The 16,959-nt window shown below is 41.5% G+C and overlaps 1 protein-coding gene across 1 annotated transcript; it reads right to left on the reverse strand.

The window, feature by feature from the left end:
- Positions 1–2,349: 2,349 nt before the first annotated feature.
- Positions 2,350–16,938, reverse strand: dcaf13 (ddb1 and cul4 associated factor 13). Its single transcript, XM_029736353.1, has 11 exons — positions 16,773–16,938; positions 16,447–16,646; positions 16,147–16,254; positions 15,564–15,653; positions 12,250–12,405; positions 11,359–11,436; positions 10,006–10,088; positions 9,530–9,694; positions 9,195–9,330; positions 4,177–4,340; positions 2,350–3,382 (listed from the first exon to the last, which is right to left on the reverse strand). The coding sequence occupies exons 1-11, from the start codon at positions 16,840–16,842 to the stop codon at positions 3,295–3,297; spliced, it is 1,338 nt and encodes a 445-aa protein (XP_029592213.1). The 5' UTR covers positions 16,843–16,938; the 3' UTR covers positions 2,350–3,294.
- Positions 16,939–16,959: the final 21 nt, after the last annotated feature.

Consider the following 16,959-nt stretch of genomic DNA (forward strand, 5'->3'; position numbering starts at 1 on the left):
ATCCCTCATCAAGGCCCAGCCCTAACCCCTCAACTGAAGGCCCAGCCCTAACCCTTCAACTGAAGGCCCAGCCCTAACCCCTCAACTGAAGGCCCAGCCCTAACCCCTCAACTGTAGGCCCAGTCCTAACCCCTCAACTGTAGGCCCAGCCCTAACCCCTCAACTGAAGGCCCAGTCCTAACCCCTCAACTGAAGGCCCAGCCCTAACCCCTCAACTGAAGGCCCAGTCCTAACCCCTCAACTGAAGGCCCAGCCCTAACCCCTCAACTGAAGGCCCAGCCCTAACCCCTCAACTGAAGGCCCAGCCCTAACCCCTCAACTGAAGGCCCAGTCCTAACCCCTAAACTGAAGGCCCAGCCCTAACCCCTCAACTGAAGGCCCAGCCCTAACCCCTCAACTGAAGGCCCAGTCCTAACACCCCCCCTTCCCAAACCGTGCTCATGATCCAGGTTTGATAGGATTATGAAATAAGGCATAAGCATCATAGCTAAATCCTGCCATGATAAAGTGGATAGAACACTATACCTCATAAAGACTAAGTCCATTAGCATCAATACACTGAGCACAACACAAGCTCATCCACTTTGAGTCAGAATGCCAAGAAATCTTTAAACACCAAAACACTGATAAAAGTGTGTTGAACTTGTTACCATAGCTACTGACTTTGTCCTCTTTGTATCTCGGGTGGTACATAAGGCTGCAACAATTTTCTGCCATCAGTCTCTGTCTTTGGCCACAGCTTGTGCTATCCCATTAGACCCATCACTTCAAGCTCAGCCACTACTATCCATCGCTTGGTAGTTTTTGGCCTGCCTCGCCTGCTCTTTCCAGTTGTTGTCCACCTGAAGGCAACTTTGGGGATCCTTTCTGGTGGCATACTTAACACTTGTCACAGCCAACGAAACCTGCATCTATAGTAACCCCTATACAAGATCATGCACCTTGTCACAATGCTAAAAAAATCCTTGGTAAAAAAAATGAACCCAAAAACATTGGTAAAAGTCAGTCTAATTTTGTGTTTGACGGCCCTGCAACATACAGTTGAAGTCGGAAGTTTACATACACCTTAGCTAAACTTATTTCAACTCAGTTTTTCACAATTCCTGACATTTAATCCTAGTAAAAATTCAGTTAGGATCACCACTTTATTTTAAGAATGTGAAATGTCAGAATACTAGAGAGAATGATTTATTTCAGCTATTATTTCTTTCATCACATTCCCAGTGGGTCAGAAGTTTACATACACTCAATTAGTATTTGGTAGCATTGCCTTTAAATTGTTTAACTTGGGTCAAACGTTTTGGGTAGCCTTCCACAAGCTTCCCACAATAAGTTGGGTGAATTTTGGCCCATTCCTCCTGACAGAGATGGTGTACCGGAGTCAGGTTTGTAGGTCTCCTTGCTCGCACACGCTTTTTCAGTTTTGCCCACAAATTAACTATAGGATTGAGGTCAGGGCTTTGTGATGGCCACTCCAATACCTTGACTTTGTTGTCCTTAAGCCATTTTGCCACAACTTTGGAAGGGTCATTGACCATTTGGAAGACCCATTTGCGACCAAGCTTTAACTTCCTGACTGATGTCTTGAGATGTTGCGTTCAATATAGCCACATAATTTTCCTACCTATTTTGTGAAATACGTGCTTCACAGCTGGGATGGTGTTCTTCGGCTTGCAAGCCTCCCCCTGGTGTTTATACTTGCGCACTATTGTTTGTACAAATGAACGTGGTACCTTCAGGCGTTTGGAAATTGCTCCCAAGGATGAACCAGACTTGGTCTACAATTCTTTTTCTGAGGTCTAGGCTGATTTCTTTTGATTTTCCCATGATGTCAAGCATTTTCTCAAATTTTCCAAGCTGTTTAAAGGCACAGTCAACTTAGTGTATGTAAACTTCTGACCCACTGGAATTGTGATACAGTGAATTATAAATAAAATAATAATAATAATCTGACTAAACAATTGGTTGAAAAAATTACAAGCACAAAGTAGATGTCCTAACCAACTTGCCAAAACTATAGTTTGTTAACAAGAAATTTGTGGAGTGGTTGAAAAATGAGTTTTAATGACTCCAACCTAAGTGTAAGTAAACTTCCGACTTCAACTGTAGGTATATCAATTACAATACAGACCTCCTTGGTTACTAGAACTCAGGCACATTAAAATAACAATTCAGAAATATATTACTAAAATATGCCAAACAAAACAGAAATTATGCCAATCTGAGCACCTTGGATATTAATTGTATACTTTTTATGTAATAAACAAGCGTTGAAAATGTATAGTTGAATCGATATGAGAATCAGTGCATTTGCCTACCAAACAATAGTATTCATATCAGACCCAAAAATATCATACCACATCTTTATTAGCAGTGTATCAATAAATACAAAAAACACTATCAATAGAACCAACCCTTAGCATCATGCAATCTTTAAGGTTACTGAATAAGTACATACAATAGCTGAAGGTATGTGGTGGTGTAGGGAGGCCAAACATTTTTAAGATTGTTTATTTCAGAAACATTCTGGTGATATTTGACAGATGTTGTTCTTCTCGGTTACTAGTGTATTCTTATTTCAATACATTAACATCCCAAAATTACTGTTCCAACAAAAGCATTCTGAAATCATCTGGTGGTACAAAGTTTCACCATGACAGCTGGGACACTTATGTCAACAAACTTCACAATATTCACCCATATTTCTCTTTTGTAATAAGCCTTTGAAAGAACTCATTCCACCTTTCCAAGTCTTAGATAGGGTTGTGTTCAGGAGGGTTTTTTGACCGTTGCACATTAGAATGTCAGGAGCCTTTTGACCGTTGCACATTAGAATGTCATGAATATAACTGAAGGGATCCACAACATTGTCTGCAGGGTTGCAAAATTCTGGTCTCTTTCCCAAGTGGCCAGGTTTGTCAGAAATCCCATTTGGAATATTCCTGGAACACAGGAGGCTGCTGAGGGGAGGACGGCTCATAATAATGGCCAGAACAGAGCAAATGGAATGACATCAAACGCATGGAAACTATGAATGATGTATTTGATACCATTCTGCTCCAGCTATTCCCGTGAGCCTGTCCTCCCCAATTAAGGTGCCACCAACCTCCTGTGTCCTGGAACCATGAGGGACTAAGCAGGAAATCCAAGTATCTGGAATTTCTGGAAACCAGAGAATTTTGGGAAACTTACCGACATTTTGCAACACTAGCTGTGCGTGTCTGAACGTGGCCCATGTGTGTGTAGAGGCAGAGTAGTCCTTTAGTCCTCCAACGCCACACGGTCACTGGCGTCCTATTTCACCACGGTGACCACATGTTTCTCTTTCTCCGTCACCACGGGCATGGAGCCAGGCTTGCTGTGCTTGCGTACGTTCCTCTCCCTGGGACACACAATGAGGCAGCAATGAATAACTCAAGCATCAGGAACAAATTCATGAGAGTATCCACACAGAGAGAGAGAAACGTTAACAGAGTACACAAAGGAGTTGGTGCCAGGCAGGTGGACTGACGTCATAATGTAGAATACACTAATAATGACATCTGAAAAATACACAAAGAGCATGTAGGCTACACTGCCTTCAGTCACAGCTCCTAGGTACACGTGGATGACATATTACAATAATGTGTTACTATGTTTCAGGACCAAAAATCAACACCGGCTCATATTTGATTAATCATCAATTGGTCATGATGGCACCATCACTTCCCCTTAGAGACTTTAGTGTAAATGAGCAAAAATTCCATTATGACCCAGCCATGAGGGACCATCCTGTCACCCATTAGGGTAAGTGTGCCTTGGTAGGGCAGTCAGACCTATTCTGGCAGCCAGCTACGGCCTCAACCACTTCATGGAACTTCTGCCATAGTTGGACAGAGGCCAGGGTAGTTCTGAACCTACTGTGTTAACAGAGATGGACAGTTTCCTTTGTGGTGAGGCCACAGACCAGGTCAACCACCCGAAAACCTCCTCCCATCAACACAGACAAATAAGGTCCAAAACAACACTAACCTTACCAAGAACTTCACCAAGAAGCCAATTCTACTGATATACATACTGTAATTTATAGACTTCTGTGGTTTGACTGTTAAAAACAAGAGTATTGAGGATAGAGTTGAGAACAGAAAGCCACTGTAGGGCAGACAGTAGTGGCATGGGTAAAGGAGGAGCCCATACTTCCTGCGGCGAGCCTCCTTCATGACACGCAGCTCCTTGCTCTGGCTGTAGATGGACTTGGGCAGGTGGCGGTGGCGCGAGATGCGGCGGATCTGAGGGTGGTGCTGGAACTTCTCCTTCAGCTTCTGGCTGTAGTTCACAGCTGACTTTTCCCTAGGAGCCAGCTAGACCACGGGGGGGGGGGGGGGGGGGGGGTGACAGAGAAAAAAATAAATAGTAGGTAGGAAGGAGAGAGAAAAAAGAGAAAGGGAGAGAAAATAAAGAACAAAGAGATTTCAATCTACTACTGAGGTCTACTTGGAGCCTCATTTATCAGTATACACTAATTAATTACCAGTCCATAATGACAACATTTTCATGAGAAAACTGAAATCTAAATAAAATGGTTTAACTGTATGACTATGTCCCCTGGGACGTTGAACCATGGGGGAAAAGCAGGGTTGAAAATGTTCAGCTTTGGATAGACAGTTATCTTTAACACTACTACTGCTCGCTCATCTTTGTGTCTTGGATATTATGACTGAACGATAGGCCCAATGTTTAGTTATAAGACGGTAAAATATTCACTATTATCTATATTATAGGGCTTTTTCCATATATAGACACACCCTATGCGTTTGAATAAAATAAACTATATATGCATTGAGCTTGTCTGATGCTTTAAGCTCACTGTTTGATGAAATAAGATTTTAAAAAATACTCAAGAGGGAGCCAGAGATCAGGATAACCAGAAGGGGGAAAAAAACCTGTCCCGACTATCTTCCTCCCGTTCCTACTGGCTTTCGCAGATTCTGCAGTTACTCTCCTGAAGTTGCCAGTAATAGGCTATACGAGAAGTCGGAAAACTTTCATGTGGAATAGCAATTTATCTTACCATTTCTACCGATCTGATCTGTGATCCAGTTATGGTTTTCATAGGCACATTTTTGTGGAACAGTTTCATTTCATTTATAATGTTTTCGTATCTCAAAATCATTGTTATTTAGTTAATCAAAATGTAATGCAAATCTAAATGAACATTTTAAACCTAAAAGGTAACTTCTATTACCAACTATGTAAAAATATCCTATAAAGCCGCAATGGATAGAAGTAATCAGGTAGGCCTATTTTATGACGTTTCCACTAGATCAGAGCAAGACATTTTTTCCCTTCACGCTGAGTGGTTATTGAAAGGGAGAGAGCTCAAAAGATTTTTCAAATGCATTGAGGAATTATTGTCATTCTCAATGGATGTAAAAACAGACTTCGTTTGCTTGCTGTTGAGGTGAAGAAAAGATTACTGAGAAGCTCCACAGCTTGCGGTGGTGCATTAAGCCAATCAGAAATACTATCAGATCCCCAAATGGGCACATTTATATGCCTACATTTGCGAGCAGGTCAGGTAGCCTATAGGCCAACTTCAATGCGTAAATCAGTTGCACGTCCTTACTCAATATTGACAGGAGAACTCCAAACAAGACAATGACTAAATTGACAAAACTCGTAAATGGAATGAAATAAACCAAAACTTGTTTCTCACAAGTGTAGCCTAGGTTGTGCGCGCCGCAAACAATGTGTCCACTCCGACAATGAGAACGGTAAAAGACTGGAATAATAACACAACATCAGCTGTTCAGAGGAGACTGCATGAATCAGGCCTTCATGGTCGATTTGCTGCAAAGAAACCACTACTAAAAGGACACCAATAATAAGAAGAGACTTGCTTGGGCCAAGAAACACGAGCAATGGACATTAGACCGGTGGAAATCTGTCCTTTGGTCTGATGAGTCCAAATTTGAGATTTTTGTTTCCAACCGCCGTGTATTTGTGAGATGCAGAGTAGGTGAACGGATGATCTCTGCATGTGTGGTTCCCACCGTGAAGCATGGAGGTGGTGTGATGGTGCTTTGTTAGTGACACTGTCAGTGATCTATTTAGAATTCAAGGCACACTTAACCAGCATGGCTACCACAGCATTCTGCATCTCAACAGTTGATGTTGAGATGCGTCTGTTACTTGAACTCTGTTTAACATTTATTTGGGCTGAAATCTGAGGGGCAGTTACTCTAATGACCTTATCCTCTGTGACAGAGGTAAATTCCACAAAGTAACAGGTTTGCCTTGTTAAAAGTTAATTGAGATGCATTCCACGTGACTACCTGTTTGAGAGAATGAGTGTGGAAAGCAAGGTAAATGGTGGCTACTTTGAAGAATCTCAAATATATTTTGATTTCTTTAACACTTTTTTGGTTAATACATGAATCCATGTGGGTTATTTCATAGTTTTGTCTTCACTACTATTCTACAATGTAGAAAATAGTAAAACAAAGAAAAACCCTTAAATGAGTAGGTGTCAAAACTTGAGACTGGTACGGTATATTTACTACTGCTCAACTAAAACAATATTGGTCGACTAACAGCCTAACGACCAGTCCTAGTACAGTAAGTAGTACATCAACAACCTTCACATTCCAATCTGAATGAATGGTCTGAGAGCAGGCTATAGACAACCGTTCAACACACCCTTCCTCTCCCTCATAAAAATCTGGAGCGTCTCTCACTCTCTCCGGCCGTAGTTTCCGAGGATCTCTAAGTGGCCACTCTTCCAAGGCTTTTATTCTAATTATAATCAATTCAATTTGATAGGAGATTAGCTAATAGCTGCTGCTGATGTTGAGGTACACTGCTTCCCTTAGACCAGGCCAACAACCTGTTAAATGTTATTTATGAAAACCTTAACATTTACAGTGAAAAAGGAGCAGAGCAACACTGACTGACTCTGCAGAGTTCTCTATGGCCTCCACGCTCTTTCAATAGAAAATGAGTAGCAGGCTTAAGGTGTTATGTAGCTGTATGAGCCGTGTATACAGAGATACAGTGAGCTCCAAAAGTATTGGGACAGTGACAAATGTGTTGTTTTGGCTCTGTACTCCAGCATTTTGGTTTTGAAATGATACAATGACTGAGGTTAAAGTGCAGACTGTCAGCTTTAAATTTGAGGGTATTTTCATCCATATCTGGTGAACCGTTTAGAGATTACAGCACCCATTTAGGGGACCAAAAGTATTAGGGCAAATTCACTTATATGTGTATTAAAGTAGTCAAAAGTTTAGTATTTGGTCCCATATTCCTAGCACGCAATGGTTACATTAAACCTGTGACTCAACAAAATTGTTGGATGCATTTGCTGTGTGTTTTGGCCATGGTAGCTGTGTGTTTTGGCCATGGTAGCTGTGTGTTTTGGCCATGGTAGCTGTGTGTTTTGGCCATGGTAGCATCCACAGTAACGTAGAAGTATTTAGAAACATTTTATGCTTATTTACAATAAAAGTGACTCCAATATGACATAACTTATTTACCATTAATTTCTATTGAGTACAAAATAAATCTGAAACAACCAAAACAAACAGCAAAAGCATCCAACAAGTTTGCCGAGTCACAAGCTTGATATACGGGACCAGATACTCAACTTTTCACTACTTTCATACACATAAGTGAATTTGTACCAATACTTTTGGTCCTTGTAAAATGGGGGGGACTATGTACAAAAAGTGCAGTCATTTCTAAACGGTTCACCTGATATGGAGTGAAAAGTGTTGGCGTACAAAGCCAAAAATGTATTACTGCCCAATACTTTGAGCTCACTGTATGTATAGGCTATATAGTCATGCTTCTCATGACTGTCATGAGAATGTGTGATACGTACAGTAATGTGTGTGATTTCAAAAGGTGAATTTACAATATGTCAAAGGTCAATGTTACTCCAAGTAACATGAAAAATAGGATCACGGGACAAAAACGAATGACCCCTGTATAGGTCACAGTGAGGTCAAAGGTAATCTCATAGAAAGGCATCAAAAGCCAAAAACCAGAGAGACACTGCAGTTGCAACAAACAGGCTGAAGACTTCCACTCTTCCTGAGATCTGACAGACCACCTTGATTCAGCATTTTTTTTAAATTAAAGACTCTTCCAGTCCAACTTGATTGTTAATGCTTCATTATTTCCAGAGTGGCCGTTCTTTAAGTGATTGGGCCTATTCAAACTGCTGATAGCAGCTGGGCTCGTCTGATCTGTTTAAGTGCAAAGCTACAGAATAAATCACCTCTTATACACTGACAGTAAAACAAGTGCCAAAAGTTTCCCAATTCTCCAGTGTTATGCTGCATTAAGGAAATGCGGAAGAGTGAAGCAGAAGGGGGATGGATATTGGAGATGGCACCGAAAAACGTCCATTCATCTCCCTTGCAATTCATCCTTGTAGGCTAAATGCTGCTTTTGGCATCAGATGAGAAAGGAGAAAGGCTAGACTGTGTAAGAATCTGTTTAAGATACCTGAAATGTAAGGTTCTGTTTAGCGTAATGTGTAAATAATGCCTTGAACATATGGAGTAAGAGTTTTAAGAAAGCAAAACAGATATAAATGCCAAAGTGGGCAAAAAGAAATTCCAATATTTGGGATGGGCGATGCTAACGTTAGCCTGCTGTAACACCTCTAAGTAATTAAAGTCACTATTTGCCCATACATACATTTTAGTGAACTATCCCTTTAAATCCACTCTATAGTGCCACATTTCCCACACTGACTGACTGGTCAGACTTTGTCTATTGGTAATCAAGAGTTCCAAAAAGCTCCAGTCTGTCACTAACCCTGCTCTGATGTCCCTATTGGTCCATTGTACTTATTGAAGGTGATTCTGTTCCAAGTCAGTCAGCATCCATCAGAGCCCTTGGCAGTGCCACTGCTGTTGCTGCTGGCACCTTGGCCTCTCTCTCACCATGCGGCGCGTACCATGGTGGGCATCAGGCCATGGCAGGTTGAGGAATCCAGCAAACTCGCAAAACGGAAGGCCAAAATCAGAGCTCCAACAAATGCATCAGAATATTAGCATATGGGCCTATCAGTTATTGGTAAGCACGAAAAATGTATCTGGGATTCATCTTTCTTTCATGACATTACTTTTGATACCCGACACCTGCAGGTTACAGGACGAGAGTACACTACTTCTAAAGGAGAGGAAGAGGACTGTCTGTCTCACCAATCCCAACTTCTCAGCAGCGTTGGCCTTCCACAGTCTGATGTTCATCTCATCTGAAGCACTCAGGATGTACTTGTTGTCTGATGACCACTTTATGGAGATGACGTGCTGCATGCGCTTGGTGTGGTACACCTCCCTGTGAAGTCACACACACACACACACACAAAACACAATGTTGCTGACGCACACACAATGAACACAATGTTGCTGTACAAAAATAAATTCATCAAAGGTGATGATAAACACACAAACGGAGAAGTAGGATTCAGAACAACAACCCTGGAGTAGGCAGCAATCTGCTGGAACCCAGTGTCTGAACCCCCGGCACCACTAACCTGCTGTGGCCACTGTCTTTGGGGAAGATGCGGATGGTCTTGTCAAAGCTGGCCGAGACAAACTCCTTGCCAGTTGGAGAGTAGTCCACATCCAGCACGGCTGAGACATGGTCCATGTGGACGGTGAAAGGCTTGTCCAGGTACCTCATATCATATGTATACAGACTGTAGGGGGAGGAAACGCATACTGTTGGTTAATAAATACAAGGATGAGATGTTAAACACACACCACCATGCTTCTCTCATGCATGGTGCAAGGCCAGTAAATACAAATACTCGTGAGACATGCTGTTATTGTAAAATAAGTGTAAATGTACATTAGAAATAATAATTCAATGACCCCCCCCCAAACAATTGCATGAACAAAAGCATTATTAGCATCGAAAATACACAAACTTCTCTCCAGGAATGAATGAGGCCTATGTGATGTAGTGAACATGTAAACTCAACACATCATGTTGAATTGCATCACTCACTTGTAATCTTCATTAGAGCAGGTGAAGTTATAAGCTTCCATGGGATTCCAGCACAAAGTGTTGCTCCTCATATTCATGATTACCTGTATTGGAAATCACACATTCATACTTCAATACACTAACCATTAGACACATTCCAGTAATGAGAGGACAGCATGGAATGGGAAATGGGTTTAGTAAAGGGCAGAGTCATGGGCAGTAGGGCCGGACGATATGGGCAAAAAATTATATTTGCAATTTTTCTACCAAATATTGAGATTGCGATTTTACATCAAAGCATTTGGTTATACTGTTGGAATCATAGAAATAGAATGATCATTCAAATGTTATGGTTGGAATACAGTGGCTACTTGGAATGCAGTTTGTTTGGCATGACAACGAGGAAAAGGTAAGGGAGGAGATGGTTGTGACAGAGTAAGAACTGCTCAGCGTTTCCCATGGCCAGCAGCATACCACCCTGCATCCCACTGCTGCCTTGCCTCTGACCTGACTCTCTGTGGTCACTAAAGATTCCATGGCACTTATCATAAGAGTAGGGGTGTTAACCCTGGTGTCCTGAATTCCTAATCTGGCTACCTAAAAATGGTTACTTCCTCTCCCCTGTAGCTATTCCCCAGGTCATTGCTGTAAATGAGAATGTGTTCAGTCAACTTACCTGGTTAAATAAATTAAATGGGACCCTAATTAGATTTAAATAGATAGGTACATTCAGACAAAGATTTTACAATATTATTAGCCTTTTCCTCTCTGATTACGAACAAGCCATTTCACAAACGATGATATACTCCACCATTGGTACTGTCCAATATTACAGCAAATGATCGCTAGTAAGATTTGCACTCAGTGGAATTAGCTAGCTAAAAAAAAAATTGGCACATTTTCAGCTAACTAGTGTTTTGCAGAGAGCAAGTTACACAAACTAATAGTATAATAAAGAAAACAGGTGCATTTATATTAAGAAGCAAAGTGGAAATCTGTTGACTGCATGCAGTTTGGTCAATGCATGCCGTGAATCTGGAGCACGAGGAACTGCCTGCTTGAGTGACAGGTGCCGGGGCTTTGTGTGTGTGTGTAGGATTGGGAAGCGGCCAAAAGAGGAGAGAAGGCCAACTCTGTCAACTAGAGGAATATATCAAACGGTTTTAAAAACAGGCGTTACAGACGGGTGGCTAAGTGGCATTTCAAAATATTGCAGCCTCTTGCGATATGGATATTGCGCATGTCAATTTCGATTACAATTTGATTACTTGTGCAGTTCTAATGGGTGGCATCCTAAACAGCACCCTACGAGCCCTCGTCAAATGGTAGTGCACTAAATAGAGTGTCATTTGGGATGCAAACGTAGAAATGTACCTTTTTAAGAGGTGTCGCTTCCCTCATGTCATACAGCACAATACTTCTGTCAGAGGCACAACTTGCTAGAAGTTCAGTCTGAGGAGAAAAGCAGGAAGGTCAACTGAATATATATTTTTTTAATCATACAATTCTGTGTTTTATACAACCTTTGACCTACATAGTCCTGATTTGGGTATAGCCTCCATTATTCTGGTGTATGGAGGCTATAGCCAAAGATATCTAACACAAGATAGCTCATCTGTGTCATATACAGTTTGAGCAAACAAAGCATAGTGGGCAAAACAAGCAAGGAGGTAGGCAAAGCCAAGCACGAGCTAGCAAGATCCTATTGGCGCGTTGTAGCATGTATTTGCATATTTCCGTTAGGGAACGCCTCCTCTGTGAAGTGTGTGCGCACAAACTCAATTTGACCTTGCACTCCTTCTAAACAACGCATTTTTTCCCCAGTTTGGCAAAGCGTCAAGTCTATAAATATTAGTACACTGTGTTCGTAACAGATTCTAGTTTTGGGAACAGAAAAATGTATTGTTCCAACAATGAGAATTTGCTGAATGTCGGCCCAGTTTCACCTAGTTCCACCCTCTCCCACCACCCGCGACTGGACTTCCTCTCACTACTATACATGTTGGTGGTGAGAAAACATTCTAAACGGATACTTCAGCTTTATAGCCTCTGTGACGTGTCTGGGTTACGCCTTCTGTCTGTGCTATAGCAACGTCAGGGCCCGTATTCACCAAGAGTCTCAGAGCAGAAGTGCTAATCTAGGACCAGTTTTGCCTTTCAGATTATAATTAACAAGATGATATGGACATGGAGGACCTGATCCTAGATCAGCAATCATACTCAGACACTTTCTGCTACAATCCACACAGGGAAAGGGTTGATTACCTCTACAGGGTTGAAGCGGACGCAGCTGAAACTGTCCACGCCCCAGGAGAAGGAGCGGATGGGGCTGCTGCGCTGCTCATCCCAGATATCCACCTGCTGGCCACACGTCACAAACACACCCTCCTTCTGGTGGTGGTCGATGCAGGTGAACACAGACTGGAAGGAACAAACATCCTCAATCATCATCACAGACTAGAGGGAATACATTACAACAACCATCATCATCATCACCCTGACTGTAGGGAATATCTCCAAACCCATAAATCTTATCATGGGCTTAACTTCTTTGGGCTATGTGGGACGTTAGGGTGCGCCACAGGTGGCACGCTATCAACAGCAGGTGCATTTCAAGAGCGGCAAATTTGAAACCAAATAAATGTCAAAATTCAAGTTTTTCAAACATACAACTATCTGGCACCCTTTGAAAGATAAACATCTCCTTAATCTAACCACGTTTTCCGATTTCAAAAAGGTTTTACGGCGAAAGCATAAAGTTAGGTTATGTTAGGAGAGTACATTGACAATAGCTGTGTGTAGTGTATTGTCAATTCAAAGACAGGCGTCACCAAAACCATAAAATCAGCTAAAATTATGCACTAACCTTTTACAATCTCCATCAGATGACACTCCTAGGACATTATGTTAGACAATGCATGCATTTTTAGTTCTATCAAGTTCATATTTATATCTAAAAACAGTGTTTTACTATGGCGTTGATGTTCAGGAAATCGTTTCCCTCCAATACCGGCAGTCAAGTCATCACAACAAAATAATTAATTAATATTAGAAAACATTGGTAAAATATTATATTGTCATTCAAAGAATTATAGATTTACATCTCTTGAACGCAATGGACTTGCCAGATTTAAAATTAACCTTACTGGGAAATCACACTTTGCAATAATCTGAGCACTGCGCCCAGAAAAATACGCATTGCGATACAGACTAACCGCCATGTTGGAGAGATCTAAAATCGAAAATACTATGTAAATAATCCATTACCTTTGATTTTCTTCATCAGATGTCACTTCCAAAGAATCCCAGGTCCATAACGAATGTAGTTTTGTTCAAAAAAGCTCATCATTTATGTCCCAAAACCTCCGTGTTGTTAGCACATGATCTAAGCCAGCCGGACTTCACATCACGAACGGAAAAAATATATTTACGTTCGTTCAAACATGTCAAACGTTGTATCGCATAAATCATTAGGGCCTTTTTTAACCAGAACATGAATAAAATTCAAGGCGGACCATTGGGTTCTCTTTTAAAACGTTTCGGAATGAGAGTACCCACCATCAACTTGCGCGCCAGGTGTCTAATGGGCCATCACGTTCCATGGCTCTTATTCGGTCAGATCTCACTGTAGAAGACTCAAAACACTTTGTAAAGGCTGGTGACATCTTGTGGAAGCAATAGGAAGTGCCAAAATATTCCTCAGCCCCTTTGTTTTTCAATGGCATAGGCTCAAAGTCAATTCAACACATCAGGTATCCACTTCCTGTCAGAATCTGTCTCAGGGTTTTGCCTGCCAAATGAGTTCTGTTATACTCACAGACACCATTCAAACAGTTTTAGAAACTTTAGGGTGTTTTCTATCCATATATAATAAGTATATGCATATTCTAGTTACTGGGTAGGTGTAGGAGGCAGTTAAAAATGGGCACATATTTTTTCCAAAATTCTCAATGCTGCCCCCTAGCCCGTAGAGGTTAACCTCTCTTGGGTAGGGGGCAGTATTTTCACGGCCGGATGAAAAACGTACCCAAATTAAACGGCCTACTACTCGGGCCCAGGAACTAGAATATGCATATTATTAGTAGATTTGGATAGAAAACACTTTGAAGTTTCTAAAACTGTTTCAATGATGTCTGTGAGTATAACAGATCTCATATGGTAGGCAAAAACCTGAGAAAAATCTAACCAGGAAGTGGGAAATCTGGTTCTTGTAGTCTTTTCAAGTCATTGCCAATCTAACACACAGTGACTTAGGGTTCATTTTGCACTTCCTAAGGCTTCCACTAGATGTCAACAGTCTTTAAAAAGTTGTTTGAGGCGTCTATGGTGAACAGAGAGCGAACAAAGGAAGTTGGAAGTTGTTGACTCAGGAAAGCACATGAGTTCATTGGCGCGCATTCACGAGGGGTAGCTGTGTTCCAAAACGTTTTTCAAGACATTGAAATCGTCCGGTTGGAATATTATTGAAGTTCTAAGTTAAAAAGGCCCTAAAGATTGATGCTATACAACGTTTGACATGTTTGAACGAACGTAAATATAACTCTTTTTGACTTTTCGTCGTGACATTTTGGCCGCGCTTCCTACACTTGGAGTAGCTTACTGAACGCGCAAACAACAAGGAGATATTTGGACATAAATTATGGACTTTATCGAACAAAACAACATTTATTGTGGACCTGGGATTCCTGGAAGTGCCTTCTGATGAAGATCAAAGGTAAGCGAATATTTCTAATGCTATTTATGATTTTAGATGACTCCAAAATGGCGGATATCTGTATTGCTTGATGTCTTTTTCTGAGCGCAGTACTCAGATTATTGCAACGTGTGCTTTCCCCGTGAAGCTTTTTTGAAATCTGTCACAGCGGTTGCATAAAGGAGATGTTCATCTATAATTCTTTGAATAACAGTTTAATATTTTATCAACGTTTATGATGAGTATTTTTGTAAATTGTTGTGCTGATTCACCGGCAGTATTGGAGGCAAAATATTTTCTGAACATCACGCGCCAATGTAAAATGCTGTTTTTGGATACAAATATCAACTTGATCGAACAAATAATGCATGTATTGTGTAACATGATATCCTAGGAGTGTCATCTGATGAAGATCGTCAAAGGTTAGTGCATAATTTTAGCTAGTTTTTGTGACGCCTGTCCTTGCTAGGAAAATGGCTGTGTGGTTTTTCTTGTGTTGGAATTGTCCTAACATAATCTAACTTTATGCTTTCGCCGTAAAGCCTTTTTGAAATCGGACAACGTGGTTACATTAAGGAGACGTATCTTTAAAATGGTGTAAAATAGTTGTATGTTTGAGAACTTTGAATTATGACATTTTGTGGTTTTGAATTTGGCGCTGATTTTTCACTGGCTGTTGAATAGTGTGAACTGTGGGTGGGACGCTAGCGCTAGCATCCCACCTCCCCAAGAGAGGTTAAAGCCACAATCTTTAATGATGGGTCCACTCCATGGTATGCACATTTTACAGTGTTTCTTAAAGAATTTAGATAGGTTTGGCCAGAGATACACTCTGAGATATTAATTGAGCAGAATAATTACAGAGACAGCTCCTCCTCCTCCATACCTTTCCAAGAATAGTATTGAGAGGTTCCTCTTCCTCTCCGTAGCCAGGAGTCTCCATCTTCCACTGTTTTATAGTCTTGTCATCACCAACCTGTTTTTCAGAAACACAAGCATGTTTACTTTCACAGAGGTTTGAGGTTGATTCATAATGAAGTTGTGTCACAAGACTGCAATTCAGCACAGGGCAACCATTCTGTGAGATAAACCCAGGGGTGTATTAATTTAGTCGGTTGTAAAACATTTTGCAATGGAAACTGTTTACTCCAAATGGAAAACATTTTGCAACAAAAACAAGAGTTTCTATTAGAGCAATTCAGATAGGTCCCTCACAGTTTCAATCTGTTTACTTCCGTTTGGTACCTCGAGTAAACGGTAAACAGTTTCCGTTGCAACAGACCAAACGTTTTGCAACGGAATCCCACTAATGAACACACCCCTGGTCTGGTTAGTATTCACTAGACAGGAAATGGAAGCCAGAATGGGGGGGGGGGGGGGGTGTACTATGTGAATTTGTCCATTGCACAACGTTGAGTGACAGTGTGCCCTAGTGAATACAACCCTGGATAGTGAAACAGATACCATACCGTAAAGAAGGAGGTGCCACAGAAGCGGACGACCATCCCCCTGACAAAGCCTTCATGGGCCTGGAGTGTACGAACACACTCCCGTTTGGTTAGATTCCACACCTTCAGCTGAGAAACAAATCAGTTAGTCTTATAGTATAAACTGGTCATTTAGATGCATCGTCTCAATGCACAGACTTGTCATCATATATGTTTGACCATTCCATAGTTAGACATGTAGCCTATAATTATTGGATTTGTAATCAACTCATATTTAACCAGGCCATTGCTAACTCTAAGTACAGTTAGCTAGTTAACTACCTCTCCGTCGCAGGAGCCGGACAGCATTGTGGAGAGGCTCTTGGGGTGCTTGGCCATGCAGTTCACCCCATCCCTGTGGCCGTCCAGAGAAGCCAGGAACGGCTTGGCGAACACGCGCTCCAGCTTGGTGGCATTCAGGGCACGGGTGTATTCTCTTGGCACCTCGAACGGATGGAGGGACGGGTCGTAATTTCTTGGTACTGTAGGTTACATACACTGTTAGAAGAAGTTGTTTTGCTAGTGCTGATTGAGCTAACTATAGCTCTCTACAGTGGATTGAACTGTGTTAGCTAATGTGCACTAGCTGGCTAACTATCTGCACTTACCACGCTGGATATCCAACTTCGTCTCACGGACATAGTCGTCCGGATTCCTGGAGAGAACTTTAACTTTCATTGCGTGAATGTGTATAAAGCGCTATACTTCTTCCACCAAAAATGTAACACGCTAAAATGATTCGTACGGCCATGTGTTTACGTGTGACCTCACCTACCGGATGTTGAGGCCAATATC

The sequence above is a fragment of the Salmo trutta genome, chromosome 37, assembly GCF_901001165.1.
Source record: "Salmo trutta chromosome 37, fSalTru1.1, whole genome shotgun sequence".
Classification (NCBI taxonomy): domain Eukaryota; kingdom Metazoa; phylum Chordata; class Actinopteri; order Salmoniformes; family Salmonidae; genus Salmo; species Salmo trutta.